At 42.0% G+C, this 17,603-nt stretch overlaps 1 protein-coding gene across 1 annotated transcript in view; it reads right to left on the bottom strand.

The window, feature by feature from the left end:
* Nucleotides 1-15,610, bottom strand: part of GNL2 (G protein nucleolar 2) — a 29,038-nt gene extending 13,428 nt beyond the window's left edge. Inside the window, 8 exon segments of the mRNA NM_001159788.4 lie at nucleotides 1,865-1,978; nucleotides 2,420-2,578; nucleotides 3,508-3,574; nucleotides 6,991-7,175; nucleotides 10,400-10,539; nucleotides 12,406-12,500; nucleotides 13,454-13,538; nucleotides 15,434-15,610. Coding sequence (NP_001153260.2) covers nucleotides 1,865-1,978; nucleotides 2,420-2,578; nucleotides 3,508-3,574; nucleotides 6,991-7,175; nucleotides 10,400-10,539; nucleotides 12,406-12,500; nucleotides 13,454-13,538; nucleotides 15,434-15,497 — 909 coding nt within the window. The 5' untranslated portion in view covers nucleotides 15,498-15,610.
* Between the last annotated feature and the right edge of the window lie 1,993 nt (nucleotides 15,611-17,603).

Here is a 17,603-nt window from a genome sequence, read left to right as displayed (position 1 = left end):
CAGTGGTAACTTCAGTATTCTGAGGAAAAATGGCATAAAGGGTAGAATAAAGATGTTAATAAAGACATTTTCAGAATGCAAGGCGTATCTCAAAAAAATGTTTTTTCCAAGTATTCCTTCTCAGGAAACTTTTGGAAAATATGTCCCATAAAAGAAAGGAGTAAACCAGAAAAGAAGAAAAGAGGTCCTATAAATAAGAGGTCCCATACAGGAAAACAGCCATGGGAATTCTCTGGATGACAGTGAAAGGAAATCCCAGAAAGACGACGCTGCAGCAGCCTGGAGAGTGGCCAGCCCTGCGGAGGACGGAGTGCTGGCCACCGAAGGAAACTACCTGTGCTGCCTGGAAGCTCTGACAGTTCCCACTGTATCAGAGAATTTGGTAGTATGATAGTGACAGATACAAATAGAACACAGCAAAGTAACACTAGCGAAAATAAAAGCTTCGATCAGAAAGGAATTATACTCATAGCACACACCATGTGGATCAGCTGTGACTAATATTTTACAGTCATGACAATGTAAAGACTGAATGGCCAAGGCTACTCTTCCCAGCCTGTGAGAGTGGCCACCCTGCAGGCTGCAACCCTTTATGAGAAATAAAGCTCTCCTTTCCAAATTAAAACAACACCAACCAACCAACACTGAATGAATAATACTGTAACCCAACCAACATTGGCATCTAACAATACAGGGGGAATTACATACGGAGAGAGGATGGCTATAAGATAGCAAATTCTCATTTTCCATAGTAAGAAATTAACAAGCATCTTAAACTGGGGGTGAGGGGTGGGCACAGACCAAGAAAATAAAATCATAAGCATGTACTAAAAATATGGAGGAAAGTAACAGAACTAATGGCTATTGGAAGCATTTGCTTCTGTAAAGCGGGGAAGGGTGGGACAGCAGACATGTGTCTTTTGTTAGAAGCCATGTAGAATTAACTAAATATACAAATTCAAAATGACAGGTACAGAGCATGAAGCTTTAAGAATATTTGATAGGGTAGTCTGGTTCTAGGGCTTCCCTCAGGAGCTGACGTCTGACCAGGGATCTGAAGCTTGAATTTTGGCAGGGCCCTCTCCAACCAGAGGGGATAGAAGCTGCATGGGCTTCATGGGCAGAGGAGGCACAGCAGGCCTGGAAAGCCCAGCAGAGCATGGAAAGCCCAGCAGAGCATGGAACGCCAGGTGCCAGGGCTGTGGCAGAAATGGAAGCAACACTGGTCACGGATGGGGGCAAAGGCTGAGCAAGAAAACACTTCAGAATCTCTTATAATCCTGATGCTCTGTGAGTTTTTACATCTTCTTTTTCTTCTTTTTTTGAGAAGTCTCGCTCTGTCGCCCAGGCTGGGGTGCAGTGGCGCAATCTCGGCTCACTGCAAGCTCCGCCTCCCAGGTTCAAGCGATTCTCCTGCCTCAGCCTCCCGAGTAGCTGGGACTACAGGCGCGTGCCACCATGCCTGGCCAATTTTTGTATTTTTAGTAGAGACGGGGTTTCACTATATTGGCCAGGCTGGTCTCACGATCACAGACCTTGTGATGTGCCTGCCTCGGCCTCCCAAAGTGCTGGGATTATAGGCGTGAGCCACTGTGCCCGGCCACATCTTCCTTTTTTTTAGAGGCAGGGTTTTGCTCTGTTACCCAGGCTGGAGTGCAGTGGTGCCATCATAGCTCACTGTAGCCTTGATCTCCTGGGCTCCAGCAATCCTCCTGCCTCAGCGTCCTGAGTAGCTAGGACTACAGACCTGCGCAACCACATCCGGCTAAGAAGTTGGTAACTTTCTGCTATGCCATGGCAAGACAGATTCTTACACCAACTCACAGCTACACAACTCCAGGAGAAACAGATCAGGGCTCAATACCTTTCCAAACTGCCGCAGAAGCTGAATGAATGCTCCCTTGCCAAATGGGTTAGTAAGGCTTGCATGGAAAGCAAGTGTTGGATAATCCTGGGAGAGGACAGCAACCCACCGTTTCTAGAAGGAGAGATGAAAACATTTTGGTAAACTGCAGTTCATTTATTTACATTATGTGGAAGAATCAGAGCTTGAATTACAGAACTGTTTCAAATATACTGTTGTCTAAGGAAAATGTTAGCTAGAATTCTTTGAAATGTTTTTTCCAAGTATAATGGTTAATGCTTTGTTCTTCTGTCTTATAAATACAAAACAATATTCCAAAAAATGTCTTCACTGTTACTAAATGCAATTAACGGAGCATAATGTGAAGCAGGCAGTGGCCTCAGCAGCCGTCTCCTGGTGCCTCCACCCACCATCAATGAGCACACTTTCGTGTTCCCAACAAGAGCACTCCCATTACTACAATCTCAGCAGGACAACACTTTAGCCTAAAAGCCCTACAACTGACTTATTAACACATGTCTTAATAGTCTATTCTGGTTTAGTAGTTGTACTTACTGTTGCCCAGGTTGGAACAAGGTCACATTTGTTAAGTACAAAAATGAGGTGTTTCCAAGGTTTTTCCTTCTTCAGGTAAGTTTCAATGTGAAGGGAACGAGTACCCATTGGATCTCTAGCATCAAGAACTTGAACTACAACATCTGATGAATCTATCACCTGAAAATTCAGAGAGGCAAAAATGGTTTGCTACAGTACAAATAAAAGAGGGATGACATTTAAGGGAGTCTGGGAAAAATAAAATAATAATATTTAGAGAAAACTTCAAAACAGTCTCTGAGCAGAGTTGGTTGTAGCTAATCTCAAGGCCCAGTGATCAGAATTCAAAAGGTTTTTCATCCTGTGGCTTTTGAAACCTCTTGAATTTAAAACAGGAAAACTAGCTTAGATGAAACTCAACTTATTTCCTAACTACTATGGATTATTGAACTAAATCATTTACTTCTTAGACTCCTTTAAGTTTGTAATATTATCTTCAAGTTTGTAATATTATAGGTTTTGTGTATTTCACAAAAAACTACAAAGTTTAGCTTGCCTTCACGGTACTAGTTTCCTATCACGTTACTATTTAATTACGTGATTATACTTGAAAATTTTTCTTCTGAAGGTTATTATTAGTGCATGGACATAAACCTCTGACAGTTAAAGATCACTGGATCAGAAATCAAGATATACAAAGCCTCCTTCACTAACAAGCTAGTCGAGCTAGGCACAGCATTAAACGTTTCTAGACACGAGTCCTCATCGATAAAAGGAGGGGGTGGACTAAATAACTTAAAATGTTGCACGTGACTTTAACTAGGCATGATAAATTTGGCAGGAAATCTTAAAAAATACTGACAGGTAATAAATATATGAGTATATAATAAAAGATAGCTGTTACTCTTATACGAGTACTTTAAAAAATGCAGTTACCTAGATCAATGGTAGTACGTCTTCCGAGTTTCTTTGTAGGAGGAAGAGGACGGAACAGGCAGTGGTGCCTGTACTCTGGGCAACAGAGCTTCAATATATCAAAATTAGTTTTCTTCTACAAAATCATGAAAACCCAAGGAACCACTCAATGGGAGAGAATTTAGGAGTCCTACCTTGTAGAGCTCACCCCATATTCTTTTGGACTGTCCCTTTTTATAGATCTCTTCTTGAGCTTCATTTCTAAATAAGAAAGCACCCCAAATGAGCAACTGAAGCACCATCAAGACTTAAAGGATGCTTTAGGGTAAAGTCAATGTACCAAAAGAAACAGTATCAAACCCAGTTGGAGATGGACCAGAAACAAACTGAATTTAAAAAGTGTGCCCAAATGTCTGTCAACAAATAAATGGACAAACACAATGTGGCACATATATACACAAGATAGCATTCAACTTTAAAAAAGAAGGAAATTCCAGCTGGCTCAGTGGCTCACACCTGTAATTCAAGCACTTTGGGAGGCCAAGGAGGGCAGACTGCTTGAGCCCAGGAGTTCGAGACCAGCCTGGGCAACATGGCAAAACCCCATCTCCACAAAAAATACAAAAATTAGCTGGGCATAGTGGTACACGCCTGTAGTCCCAGCTACTGGGGAGACGGGTGGGAGAACTCCTTGAGCCCAGGAGGTTGAGGCTGCAGTGAGCCGTGAGCAGGCTACTGCTCCAGCCTGGGTGACAGAGCAAGACCCTGTCTCAAAAAATAATTAATTAAAAAAAAAAAAAAAAAAGAAGAAGAAAATTCTGACACATGCTACAACATGAACGAACCTTGAAGACATTATGCTAAGTGAAATAAGCCAGACACAAAAGGACAAATACTGTATGATTCCACTTATATTAGGCACCTAAACCAGTCAAATTCATGAGAGAGAAAGTAGAATGTTGTTACCAGGGGCTGGGGGGAGAGGGGAAACGGACCGTTAGTGTTAAATGGGTACAGGGTTTCAGTTTGGGATGATGAAAAAGTTCTGGAGATGGATAGCTGCAATGATTGTACAACAATGCAAATGAACTTAGTATCACTAAACTGTACACTTGAAAATGGTTAGAAAAGCTGGGCGCAGTGGCTCACACTTGTAATCCCAGCACTTTGGGAGGCTGAGGCAGTGGATCATAAAGCCAGGAGTTCGAGACCAGCCTGACCAACATGGTGAAACCCTGTCTCTACTAAAAATACAAAAAAATTAGCCAGACGCGGTGGCGGGCGCCTGTAATCCCAGCTACTCGGGAGGCTGAGGCTGGAGAATCGCTTGAACCCAGGAGGCAGAGATTGCAGTGAGCCGAGATCACATCAAAAGGTTAGAAGAGTACTTTTTTTTTTTTTTTTTTTTTGAGACGGAGTCTCGCTCTGTCGCCCAGGCTGGAATGCAGTGGTGCAATCTCGGGTCACTGCAACCTCCACCTCCCAGGTTCAAGCAATTCCCCAGTCTCAGCCTCCCGAGTAGCTGGTACTGCAGGTGTGCACCCCTGCTTCCAGCTAATTTTTGTATTTTTAGTAGGGACTGGGTTTCACCATGTTGGTCAGGCTGGTCTCAAACTACTGACCTCAGGTGATCCACCCGCCTCAGCCTCCCGAAGTGCTAGCATTACAGGTGTGAGCCACTGCATCTGGCCACATTTTTTGTTACATATGTTTTACCACAATAAAACATTAAACTAAAAAAAAGCATGACTGAATTAGGCAGTATGTCACAGAGAATTATAAAATGGAACTGGCAAAAAAAAAAAAAAATGGAATTGGCAGGACCTGAATCACAACCTATACTCCATAGCTCCCATATAAAGCAGTATTTTTCTGATAAGGTTTAGAATCTGTTTACTTACTAGTCTCTAGGACATTTACCCAAGGTAAACAAAAATAGTTTTGTCTTTACTGCATTACCTACTATAACTGTTGCGGGAGGAAAAATTCAAATCGGCAGAATACAAAGCCAACGAAAGTTCAAATAATTCTAAGAATAAATAAATGAACTCACTGCCTCTTTTTCCTTGGCCTTAAATGGCTTGACATTTTATCTCTAGGTGGCCCAATGCTTGAAGATGGGCTGACAATAGCAATGAGGTAATAACACTGACGCAGTCAAAGGACAATGCCTCTTCACTAAGACAGCAAAACCTCCACTTCATTTAAGAGACATGAGATGGACGGAGAATGAGAGCTTTCTAGCACTGCCCAAGGGAAATGAAATTAAACCTTTTCTCAAGAGCAATGTGGCAGCTGCCTATCAAAAAGCATGCATACCTTTTGATATCATGCTTTGCTCCGTAAGAATTTATCTTTGGGGAATAATTAAGGATGAAAAAGATGCGATCACACTGATGCTTCATCCTTGTGTTGTTCACCATAAGGAAAAACTATACACAGTATAAATGTCCAAAAATGAGACTGGCCATAACAAACAAAATACTACTCTGACAATAAATATTATATTATTGTTGATTATGTACTAACATAGAAATATATTCCTAATAATCACAGCTTACTGCAGCCTCAAATTCCTGGGCTCCAGTGATCCTCCCACCTCAGCCTTCTGAGTAGCTGGGACTACAGGTGAACATCACTATGCCCAGTCAATTTTTTATTTTTTGTAGAGACAAGGTCTCGCTATGTTGCCCAGGCTGGTCTCAAACTCCCGTGCTCAAGCGATCTTCCTGCCTCGGCCTCCCAAAAAACTAGTATTACAGGTGAGCCACTGCAGCCAGCCAGTGACTGATTCTCCTTTTGAGTATGGATCCCTACGAGAATATGATTAAAGTTATAGATACTTCCTCTCCTTCTCCTCCCCAAAACAAAAACAAAAAACACAAAACTCTACTGCCTTTATGTACGCTCACAAATTTTCCACATTTTCTTCAAAGAGTCAAAGAAACCTTACAGGCCATCCATGAACTCAGAGACCTCCAGTTAAGGAAGCCCCGATATTCACAGAGGCATTAACAACGCTTAATATCTGCAATGGGATCATGAGTTATGTTCTTTTTGTTGCATTTTCCAACTTAACTATATTTCCTAATTTGTCTATGACTGGTGTATTACTATTATAAATGAAAAAATGTCATTTATTTTGGGGATGAGGAGAGACCTTTGTCAATCAAGCCACCTTAGACATCTTCAGTCTAGCCCCAATTTCACCAATGTCTCCAGTCTGAGGGAAGAAGATAACTTCATATATGAGTTAAAGCACTGAGCTTCACACAGGCAAAATAAGTTGAAAGAAAATGTTTTGTTGCAGAAGAGCAAATGATGAGATTTACATGAACTTCAAAACTGTATCTCGGCCGGGTGCGGTGGCTCACACCTGTAATCCTAGCACTTTGGGAGGCCAAGGAGTGTGCATTGCCTGCGCTCACGAGTTCAAGACTAGCCTGGGCAACACAGTGAAACCTTGTCTCTACTAAAATACAAAAAATTAGCCGGGCATGGAGGCATCCACCTGTAGTCCCAGTTACTCAAAAGGCTGAGGCAGGAGAATTGCTTGAACCTGGGAAGCGGAGGTTGCAGTGGGCCAAGATCGCACCACTGCATTCCAGCCTGGGCGACAAAGCGAGACTCCATCTTAAAAAAAAAAAAAAAACAAAGAAACAAAAAAAAAACTGTACCTCACACCAGTGTCTTCAGTTACCAAATCACGATCCTTGCCCTGGTCATAGCTCTCAGTGGACATTTCAGCATTTTCGATAAGAGACTGCATATCACTTGCAAATAAGTTTGGTCGTTTCCTCTGTGACTTAGGGCCAAATGTAGTTTCAAAACTTTCAGTATCAAGAATGTGCACCTTCAAGTTCTGAAGAGAAAGGAGAATAACAGGTAAAACTAAGAAAAGCACTGAGGAAAAGCAAAAAGCTAAACACCCACCTAGGAAAGACTTTCTGATTTTATTTTTCCAAGGTTCAACCCATACCCAAATCTGTAAGAACATGGTTTCAGTCTGGTTTCAAATCAGAAATACTTGTTGAAATGGCACAAACACTGGTTCCCTTATTCTGAAGTTCTGTAAGCTTCCTTGGAGAAATACAAAAGTAATACAAATAATCAAAGTAAATATGAATAGTTGTACAAAAACTTGCCAAAAACTTTGCTTTATTTAACTTATCATAAACTTCAGTCAAATGTAATTAAGGCTACAGTGGTGAAAATTAATCTTTTCCACCATTTTTTATAGCTTTCAAACAAGTGCATAAAATTCGCCAAATTCATAGATTTTGTCAAGGACAATCATACTCAAATCTGTGGGTTTTTTTTAAACCAAATGTAAATGCCAACTTTTTCTTGGAAGTTAATTTCTTTCATGGCTAAAAGGAATTGCTTGTTTCGTAAGATGCATTTTAGTTTCAGATAACATTTTCCCTAATTTAGGTAACGTTTTTATTAAATGCACATGGCAAGTCTTCAGATGAAAAACATCTAACAAAAGTCCAAAATAATAGTTTAGATGTGATAAAAGGAACCTGATACTAACTAGAACTTCATGTGCCTGTAAAGGAGTTACAGGCATAGGAATTTCTGAAGCAAGATAAAAGTCAAAGTTTGAGTTGGGATCTATCACATAACAGAATGTTAACAGCCTGCAGACAATTAAAAAAAAAAAAAAATCACCCTTTTCCCCCTAGTACAAGCTCCTCTGTAACCACCACTACCAAAAGCTGTGAGGATGATGCAGCAGCCCCCATGGTTTCTGAACTTTAACAGATCCCCTCTTCCAACTCCTAAAGATCCTTAAACTATTATCATTTTCTCAGATGCCCTAACCCACAACTCAGTTTAGTTTTAGTCACTACGTTCCACTCGGGAGCATCCCCAAACAGAAGCAGCTCATTTTACATGGGAAATAGGGTCTAATGTCACTGGGTAAAATCAAGTATGACCAAAATTATCCTTCAAAATCTCTTAACCTATAAGTTACAGTACACAAGGCTTTATGTCTACAAACCTACACATTAGTAAGTATAACACAGTAATATACAGTATATAAAGCACATATGCAAAGTTATAGTACTCTTACTGTATTGCTACAGAAATACTGTAGTTCTAAAACACATATAGATGAATATGCGTATCTGATCTAACTCCACTGTGCAAAATAATCTCAGAATTAGATTTTATAACTAATAGATATCACACTAAAATAAAATAGTTAACGTTTTTCAAGGCCAAAGCAGAAAACTCATCAATTACTCTGAGCAGCTTTCTGCATCAACAAAGAAGCTGACTGGTGCAACTGCAGACCCTTCATTCTACATACCAGATATTTAAACACTGAATTTTAGAAGCACTAACAACAAGAACAGGCAACGAAGCAATAAATCCATCATAGAACCTCTCTGTTCTTCTCATAAACAGGATTCAATAGCTGCTTAAAAGATAGCTTTAGGGAGAACAGACAAAGAGAACAAGGGAAATGAGCAACTTGTCTGTGGTTCATGAATTACACTCATGTGTTCCCCTGAAAGAAAACAGTCATTCCACTAATAGGTGCCATTCTTCTAGTGCATCATGAAACAAAACATAACTGACAAAACCTGAGGCAATAACCAGGCCTTGGTTTTTATTTTGTTCTGCAAGTAAACACTTTTCTTTGAACTATTTTATTTTTATTATTTATTTATTTTTTTTATTTTTTTTTGAGACAGAGTCTTGCTCTGTCACCCGGGCTGGCGTGCAGTGGTGCAATCTTGGCTCACTGCAAGCTCCGCCTCCCGGGTTCATACCATTCTCCTGCCTCAGCCTCCTGAGTAGCTGGGACTACAGGTGCCCACCACCACGCCCGGCTAATTTTTTTTTTGTATTTTTAGTAGAGATGGGGTTTCACATGTTAGCCAGGATGGTCTCGATCTCCTGACCTTGTGATCCGCCCGCCTTGGCTTCCCAAAGTGCTGGGATTCAGGCGTGAGCCACCGCGCCTGGCCTGAACTATTTAACCCACGTATGCATGTCAATGTTTTTCTCTCCTCCTCATATTGGAACTGAAGCTTACGTACTGGCTGCATTTCTGGGAATTTATTATTCAAGGCAAGTAAAAATAAGCAGACAAACATCAGATTCTTTCTTTGTTCTGTGTGAAACTCATTCCACTCAACCCAGATTGAATCTTTACTGTACTTCAAATTTTAGCAATTGACAACCAATGTGACCAGCACCCCCTCCTTCAGCTGAGAAAAAAATCTCAAGGATCTCACAAAAGTTGAACGTACGCAACACCAAAGTTCTACCAACTCAATCCTAATTCTACGCTGTCCCAAAGTTTGATGGAATTACCACTTAAAACAAGTTTGCCTACCAAAATAAATAATATTACTAATAGCTGTTATCAATTTAGCTCTTATTAGGTGGTGTGCTATGTGCTCACTATAGGCCAAGTGCTTTACAGATGCTTCATCTGTAGCCAATAACCCAAGGAGGTGGGTTATCTATACTTTATTTTTTTTTTAGACGGAGTTTCGCTCCTGTTGCCCAGGCTGGAGTGCAATGGCACGATCTTGGCTCATCGCAATCTCTGCCTCCCAGGTTCAAGCGATTCTCCTGCCTCAGCCTCTCCTGAGTAGCTGAGATTACAGGTATGCACCACCACGCCTGGCTAATTTTGTATTTTTAGTAGAGACAGGGTTTCTTCTTGTTGGTCAGGCTGGTCTCAAACTCCTGACCTCAGGTGATCCGCCCGCCTGGGCCTCCCAAGTGCTGGGATTACAGGCGTGAGCCACTGCGTCTGACCTATCTATACTTTCAAGGCAAAGAAGTTAAAGTTCATGGAGAAACCCAACTAAGGGCACAGGAAGGGACAGAGCAAGGATTAAAATTCAGGTCTCAACTCCAAAACCTGTGCTTTGATTCACTACACTACTGCACCTCATACTAAACATGAAAAGGTGAAAAGAGAGGTCTTAGAAAGTTCATCATTGCTACATTAAAGTCATTATTTTCTAAGGAAAAACAAAAGACAAATATGTTAGAGAGGGATCTGCATGGAGTTTGCCCAGGAAATTCCATCACCAGGGATATCCTACTTCTTACATGAGGCCGGATTCGATCATGGAGAAGAGACATTGGTAACTTGCTTTGCTTCATGACAACTTTGTATGGATCCTTCATAACTGTATCCATTTCCTCTTGAAATTTTTGTAATGATGACTGCTTAATCACACGTGTGTTTCCTGTTTTACAAATAAAGAATGTTGCCACTTAATATTTGCACATCCATCTTCCACTGACAAGGTGAAAGGCAAGATTTTAAATTACCCTCACTTACCCAAGCACCTGATCCATCCATCCCTTGGAGCTGTTTTCAAACTTAAAAGAGGAAAAAACCAAAAAACTGCCTCTCCTGCACTTGCACACTATGAATTATTCCACAAACCCAGACCCACAAAGGGTTTCAATAGTTTTCCAAGCCCAGTTTCCTGACTAAATGAAACTGAGAAATAAATAGCGTGGAATGGAACAGAGATCTGTCAAATGTCCTACTACCTGCTAGATCTGGCAGAGAAACTTGGAGCCAATCACAGCTGATCAGTCAGTATAGACAGAGAATCTTGAAACACTGAAATTTGAGTCATAGTTACCACTTTTAGGGTTATGAGGATTCAAAGGGACTATTAACCAATGAGTCCATGCAAGGGAACAAGATAGAGCCCTGCACCACCACCTGGAAAACATCTTGTGAGGGAGACCCTGAAAAGTATTCAATTAAACAGCATGCTGCAGCATAAATGCAAAACAGCAAGGTGGTAATGACAGTAGCAAGTAATGCTTATATTATATTCACTATTTGCTAGGCACTATTCTAAGCACTTTATATGTATTTACTCTTTTTTTTTTTTTTTTTTTTGAGACGGAGTCTCACTCTGTCACCCAGGCTGGAGTGCAGTGGCACAATCTCAGCTTACTGCAACCTCCTGCCTCCCGGGCTCAAGGGATTCTCCTGCCCCAGCCTCCCAAGTAGCTGGGATTACAGGTGCCCACCACAATGCCTGGCTAATTTTTGTATATTTAGTAGAGATGGGGGTTTCACTGTGTTGGCCATGCTGGTCTCAAACGCCTGACCTCAAGTGATCCACCAGCCTTGGCCTCCCAAAGTGCTGGGATTACAGGCGTGAGCCACTGCGCCCTGCCTGTATTTACTCATTTGATTACCATGACAGTCTTATGAGATAGGTTTCATCTTATTCTCATGTTAGGGATGAGAAAACTGATGAACAGACAGACTTAATAACTTGCCCACTGGCACATAAATGACAGAACTAGAATTCAAACCCAGGCAGTCTAATCCGGAGTCACAGTACCCGGCAGCCATGCTAAATGCTTCTCTGCAGAGTTTTCTTTGACACCTTTCTGTGTTGCAGTTCTTAGGAAGTATCCCACCGAAAGTATAAGAGACTCAAAGCTAGCTGCCATCTGACCCCAAGGACAGAGGTCAAACACCAAGCAAACACTGGGGTCTGATCATCTAAACTGCCCATACATTTACCAGTGGCTAAGGGCAAAGTTAAAAGCCCAGACTGAAATGGCACAGGGAGTTTCCCAAGGAAGAAGCTGTGATCACCCTGAGACTGAAGATACTCTATTCACTGTTGGAAGGTTCAACAGTGAGACCCTTTGTCACCCAAGTTCAAATAAAAACCCCATTAAGAAGTGTTTCACAAGAACTTCGGGCTAACGCACTTACCCTGAAGGATATATGCACAAACACCTACAAGGCCACCTCTCAAACAGTATCTCTCCAGGAAAGCAGAAAAGATTAAGATGAGCATTCTAAGGTCTGTGAATGCTAGTCATTAAGGATGGTCTTATCTGCTTAAGAGGGTTCAATTACAATTACTAATGGTGAGCGCTCTTCAAAAAGAAGTTATTTATTAAATCGACCACCACTACTTTTCCCAGTAATTTTTCTTATCCCTTTCTCAGATAATCCTTGCCAGTTTCACTCACCAAAAACTCCTGCTGTTTAGACATTTAAACATCCTAGCCGTTTCCACTCAGCATACATTTTGTAGAGCAAAGTAACAGGGGATAATACTCACCAAACCATTTAATATTTGGCTCTACTCTTGCCACTGTGCCAGAAGCCACCGTTGATTGATATTGCAGGGGTTTAATTATTTTACCACGACTGTTCCTAAATTGAGGAAAGAACAGATATTGGTTGACAACAGAAGAATGGCAACAGCGAAGTTTGATTTACAGAATATATTTTCCATCAAAAGGACTTCTTACTTTGGTTTTAAATGATCATGAAATACCAATTCCAGTAAACACAAAGTACTTCTACATTTGAAACAGATTGCCCAAAAGCCATTTAACCTCTTGCAACAGAGCACGTAATGATTTCTGCTAGATGAATAACAACTAATGGTGACGTTCTAAAAAATCTGGTTACTGTTTACTTTAAAAAAAAAAAACACATACTTGAGTTTTTTGGGTAATTATTCAAAGGCTGGTTTAAATGAATTTTTCAAGTAGAGGGTGATTTACGCTGGAATTCCAAATTCTAAAACAAACTGCAAAGTAGATGACTACGCATATTAAGTTCTTTGACATTTGTATTTTAGTCACATCTTTTAGGACAGACGGAGATGGAGAATCTAATTACCAAACAAATTAAGACCAGTTAGCGGAATGCCACACTCAGCAAATCCCTGTGGTAGAGGCCACCTCAGCAGAACTCGGAGTTTTGATGAATGTCCAAGTGCCACAATGTCGTGATCTACATTTTGGCATTAAAAAACACATCTTCTGGTGGCTTTCCTAACTACAGTCCTGTAGGTTTTGTTATATCTGGCCATATTTAACTCTGAGATTTAATGCGCCATTTGTGGAGGTCAGGGCTGTGAGAAACAAGACCTCTACTTTTGAGTATTGTGAAACCATCACTGTTTCACCGCCAGCTACCCATGCCCTTAACCAAAAATTAACACATTATCCTAACAACACTCACATACAATTATATTTGAGAATATATAACTCCTATTTGGAGGAAGTGGGGGTGAGAACAGCAAAGGCTTCATCAGTCTCAGCTAGCCGTCAAGGGCATGAAGGAAAAGAGAAAGGATGACAGCACCCAGTGCTCACCTGCGCTCCTTTTGCCTATACATATTCAGGCGCCGGATGGTGGCCCGGTCCCTCATGTTTTGTCCTCCTGCTCCCTGCACTCGATCTACAAAAGGCAGAAGTACACAGTGCACTATTTGATAACCAACCAGTATAACCAACAAGTCATTGCTTAAAATGCAACAAGTAGTTCACCCAAATTAGGTAAGAAGCCACCAACCACAAAAATCTCTACTTTCTCCATATGTTGCTCCAATAATTATTACTTGAAGCTACATGGTATGACAAAGCTGACCCAATCTTTGATGTTCGATAGGATTGTATTTGAGAAGAACAGCTAATATTTTTGAGCACTTATGATGGCACTGTGTTATCCAAATTATAGGCATCATCCCATTTAATCCATACAATAATCCTATAGATATATTATCCCCATGCTGCGGAGTTAGAAACTGAGGCACAGTGGTCAGACACCTTGCCCAAGGTCAAACCGTTACTAAATGGCAGAGCCAGAATTTGAACACGAGCATTTGATCACCATCTATGGTCTTAATCACGAAGACACCTACCTCTGTGTCTCAGTTTAACAAATATTGAGGCCTGCTCCACGCAAGGCACTATGGAGACTATAATTTTGATATATGTGTTCTTACTTTCTTAATGTTTGATTTTTGTTTAATCAACACAGCAATTCTTGCCTTACATCTCAAAGAGAAAGAGAAGGACAAACGAACAGGGTAATACTAGCCTAGCTTCTCATTTTGGGAGCCCTTTATTTATTTATTTATTTATTTATTATTATCTTTTTTTTGAGACGGAGTCTTGCTCTGTCACCCAGGCTGGAGTGCAGTGTGGCGATCTCAGCCCACTACAACCTCCACCTCCCCGGTTCATGCAATTCTTCCGCCTCAGCCTCCCGAGTAGCTGGGATTACGGGCATCCGCCATCATGCCCGGCTAATTTTTGTATTTTCGTAGAGAGGGGGTTTCACCATGTTGGTCAGGCTGGTCTTGAACTCCTGACCTCAGGTGATCCGCCCGCCTCGGCCTCCCAAAGTGCTGGGATTACAGGCGTGAGCCACCACGCCTGGCCAGGAGCCCCTTAAATCACCTGTCTGGTCCTGAAGTGATGCAGTAGAAGACAGGCTGAAACCACAGCCCATTGGCTCTCCTAACAGCAGAAACTGGCGGCTCTACTACTACTCACCAACTGTTGCAATTATGACAAGCCACTTCCTGTATTTTGATTCAGTCTCTTCACCTGTAAAATCATAATCTCTAAGGGCCTTTTGGGGTCTAACATTCTGAGATTCCAGTTTGTGCAAAGTAAATAATTTATTATCAATCCGGAATAAACATTCTACATGCATCAAAACTGCCAAAAATTCTAAACCATATTTTAAAACAAAGTTTTATTAATTAAACCTGAATGGAAGGAACTCTCCCATAGGATGTCTTGTTAATCTTACAGGTGGAACCTCACCAAAACTTACACACATCTCCTAAACAGCCTTACTGCAATGATCATACTGACTTCTTTGTAGGGTTCTCTAAGCACTTTACCAGATAGAATAATTCCAAGGGCCAAAACTACAATCCCTTTCTCATTTTAAAGGTCAAAGCTAAGGTGGCAGGCAAGTATGATCACGTGTAAAAGGCCCGATGGGTCAACCTACACCATTTTTAATCTGACTTTCTCTGCATCTCTCAACTGGAGAGGACCCAAGGCTGTCAGCCTGAGTGTTCACTTTCCTTGACTTCAGACCAGTTGACTACACTTTGGCCTGCCAGGCGTGCACTGAGCCCTCCTCAGTTCCCCCCCTGAGAAGAAACCACCACAAATATTGCTTTCCTTTTTCCCTTTTCATCCCCAACAGCCACCCCGCTCGTAGTCATTCTAAGCAATGCCACCCGAGTAACCCTCCTTCCCCTCCAGTGATCCTCGGAGCCCTTCCCTATACTTCCTCCAAGCTCCACCCTCGATCAGCCCTGCCGCCCATACCTGGGTTTGTGCTGGCCTTGGACGGGTTGATGGTGCTCCGTCCTTTGTACTTGGGCTTCACCATCTTGGCGACGAGACCGGGACCGGAGTGCGAGGTCCGGCTTACGTGGGGAAACAAACTTATATGTTCCCAAGCCCGGCCGAAGTGACCCGCGTGAACCACGCCGGACCACGTGTGCACGATGTACGTCACTTCCGCTCGCGTCCCTCTCTGCCCCAGAGCGACTTCCTGTGAACGCGCGGCGCGCGCCATCACCCTCCTGGCTCCGCCCCCGCCCCAGCCGCCTAGGCGTCGCCCTGCGTGGAGCCCCAACCCGCTCCAGCCCTAGCAACCGCCAAGCTGCCCTTCCATAGCAACCGCCTAGTTACCCTGAACGCGCGGCCCAGAGCTCCCAGTTGGGTCCACCTCCAAATAAAGAAGCTTCTTCCCAGGCCAGTGGCGCAAGCTTAAGTTTGTCTTCTGAATTTGTCTTCTAAGTCCTTCCAAAAGTTGCCGACCACACAGCAGCCAAATATCTATTAGAAGGTGTCATCCTCTTCCTTACAACTCCAGTGGCTTATCATCACTCTTAGAATGAGAAGTAGGGGAAGGGAGAAGGGAGAAACAGAGAAAGACAGAGATTGATTCAAACTTTTTGCCATCCCTACAGGATTCTGTGATCTGGCCCCTGCCTATTTATCTAATCTCATGTGTACCTCCCTCCCTCTGGTTATTCTGACATTTACACTGGATATTCTCTCTGCCTGAATCACTCTTTCCCAGAATCTTTGCATAGCTGGTCATTCAATCCTAAGCTCAAATATCACCTATTGGTAGGCCTGCAAGAATTAGCAAATAGAAATACAGGACACCAAATTAAATTAGAATTTCAGAGGAAAAAAATGAATACTTTTCTTTAGTACACCTCCAATAGGGCCTGGAAAATACTTAGACTAAAAAAGTATTCATCGTTTGCCTGAAATTCAAATGTAACTGTACGTTCTGTATTTTATCTGGTGACCCTTCCTACTGTGAGAACTCATTCCTGTCTAATTTGTCTAAATCAGCCAGCCACCTTTCACCCTTTCACAGTTACTCTGTTACAGTATTCTGTTTTATTTATTTCATGGCATTTATCACTAGTTGAATTTTTTTTTACAAGTTTATTGGCTGCTTCCCCCAAACTAGAATGTAAGATTCCTAAAAGCGAGGACCTTGTAAATTTGTTCACTGCTGTGTCTTTAAGACTTGAACAGCACCCAAAACAAAGGACTCAAAAAATATTCATTAAATGAAAGAATGAGTAGATGGGAATGTCTCTTGCCTTGAGGGTGAAGGAAGGCATTAAGACCCAGTGATTTCTGTTTCTACTAGCCAAAATAAAGTCTCTAGATGCCAGTGTTTGAACCAAGAAGCCTTCTCTCTTTTTACAATTTATTTATTTATTTTTTTTGTTTTTATTTTTGTTTTTTGAGATGGAGTCTCGCTCTTGTTGCCAAGGCTGGAGTGCAGTGGCACGGTCTCGGCTCACTGCAACCTCCGCCTCCTGGGTTCAAGCAATTCTCCTGCCTCAGCCTCCCAAGTAGCTGGGATTACAGGCACATGGTATCATGCCCAGCCAATTTTTGTATTTTTAGTAGAGACGGGGTTTCACCACATTGGCCAGGCTGGTCTCAAACTCCTGACCTCAGGTGATCCACCCGCCTCAGCCTCTCAAAGTGCTGGGATTACAAGTGTGAGCCACCTCGCCTGGTCCCTCTCTCTTTTTTGGTACCTCAAATTGTCAGGAAATGGCCATCTTTGTACCCTCTGGATAGGCCAAAGAAGAGATGGTGAGGCAAGAGAAAGGGTGGATTCATGCAGTGTAGCTCATTTCATAAAAACAAACAATTTGTTATAAAGTGAGGTATTCTAATTGAGCAGGGGATGATTGAGTCTTTATTTCTCTGAGTTTGAAACAAACCCCAAAACATTCTCTTTAGAGCAAAAGCAGGCCATGTCATAGGCTAGAGCTGGAAATACCTCCTCTCCCTCAAGCTTCGCTTTTATTGCCCCAAGGGCAAGTATCATGAGATTAAATGCAACTCTGCTTGGAAGGCCCTGACTGTGACCTGTGTTAGCGAAATTCTGAGAGCTATTTGGAAAAAACTTCATGATCAGTGAAGATGCCCCCTTCCACCCCACACTGTC

This window comes from Pongo abelii, chromosome 1 (genome assembly GCF_028885655.2).
Source record: "Pongo abelii isolate AG06213 chromosome 1, NHGRI_mPonAbe1-v2.0_pri, whole genome shotgun sequence".
NCBI lineage: Eukaryota > Metazoa > Chordata > Mammalia > Primates > Hominidae > Pongo > Pongo abelii.
Note: the sequence above shows the minus strand (reverse complement) of the source record. Positions and strands in the feature narration are given on the sequence as shown.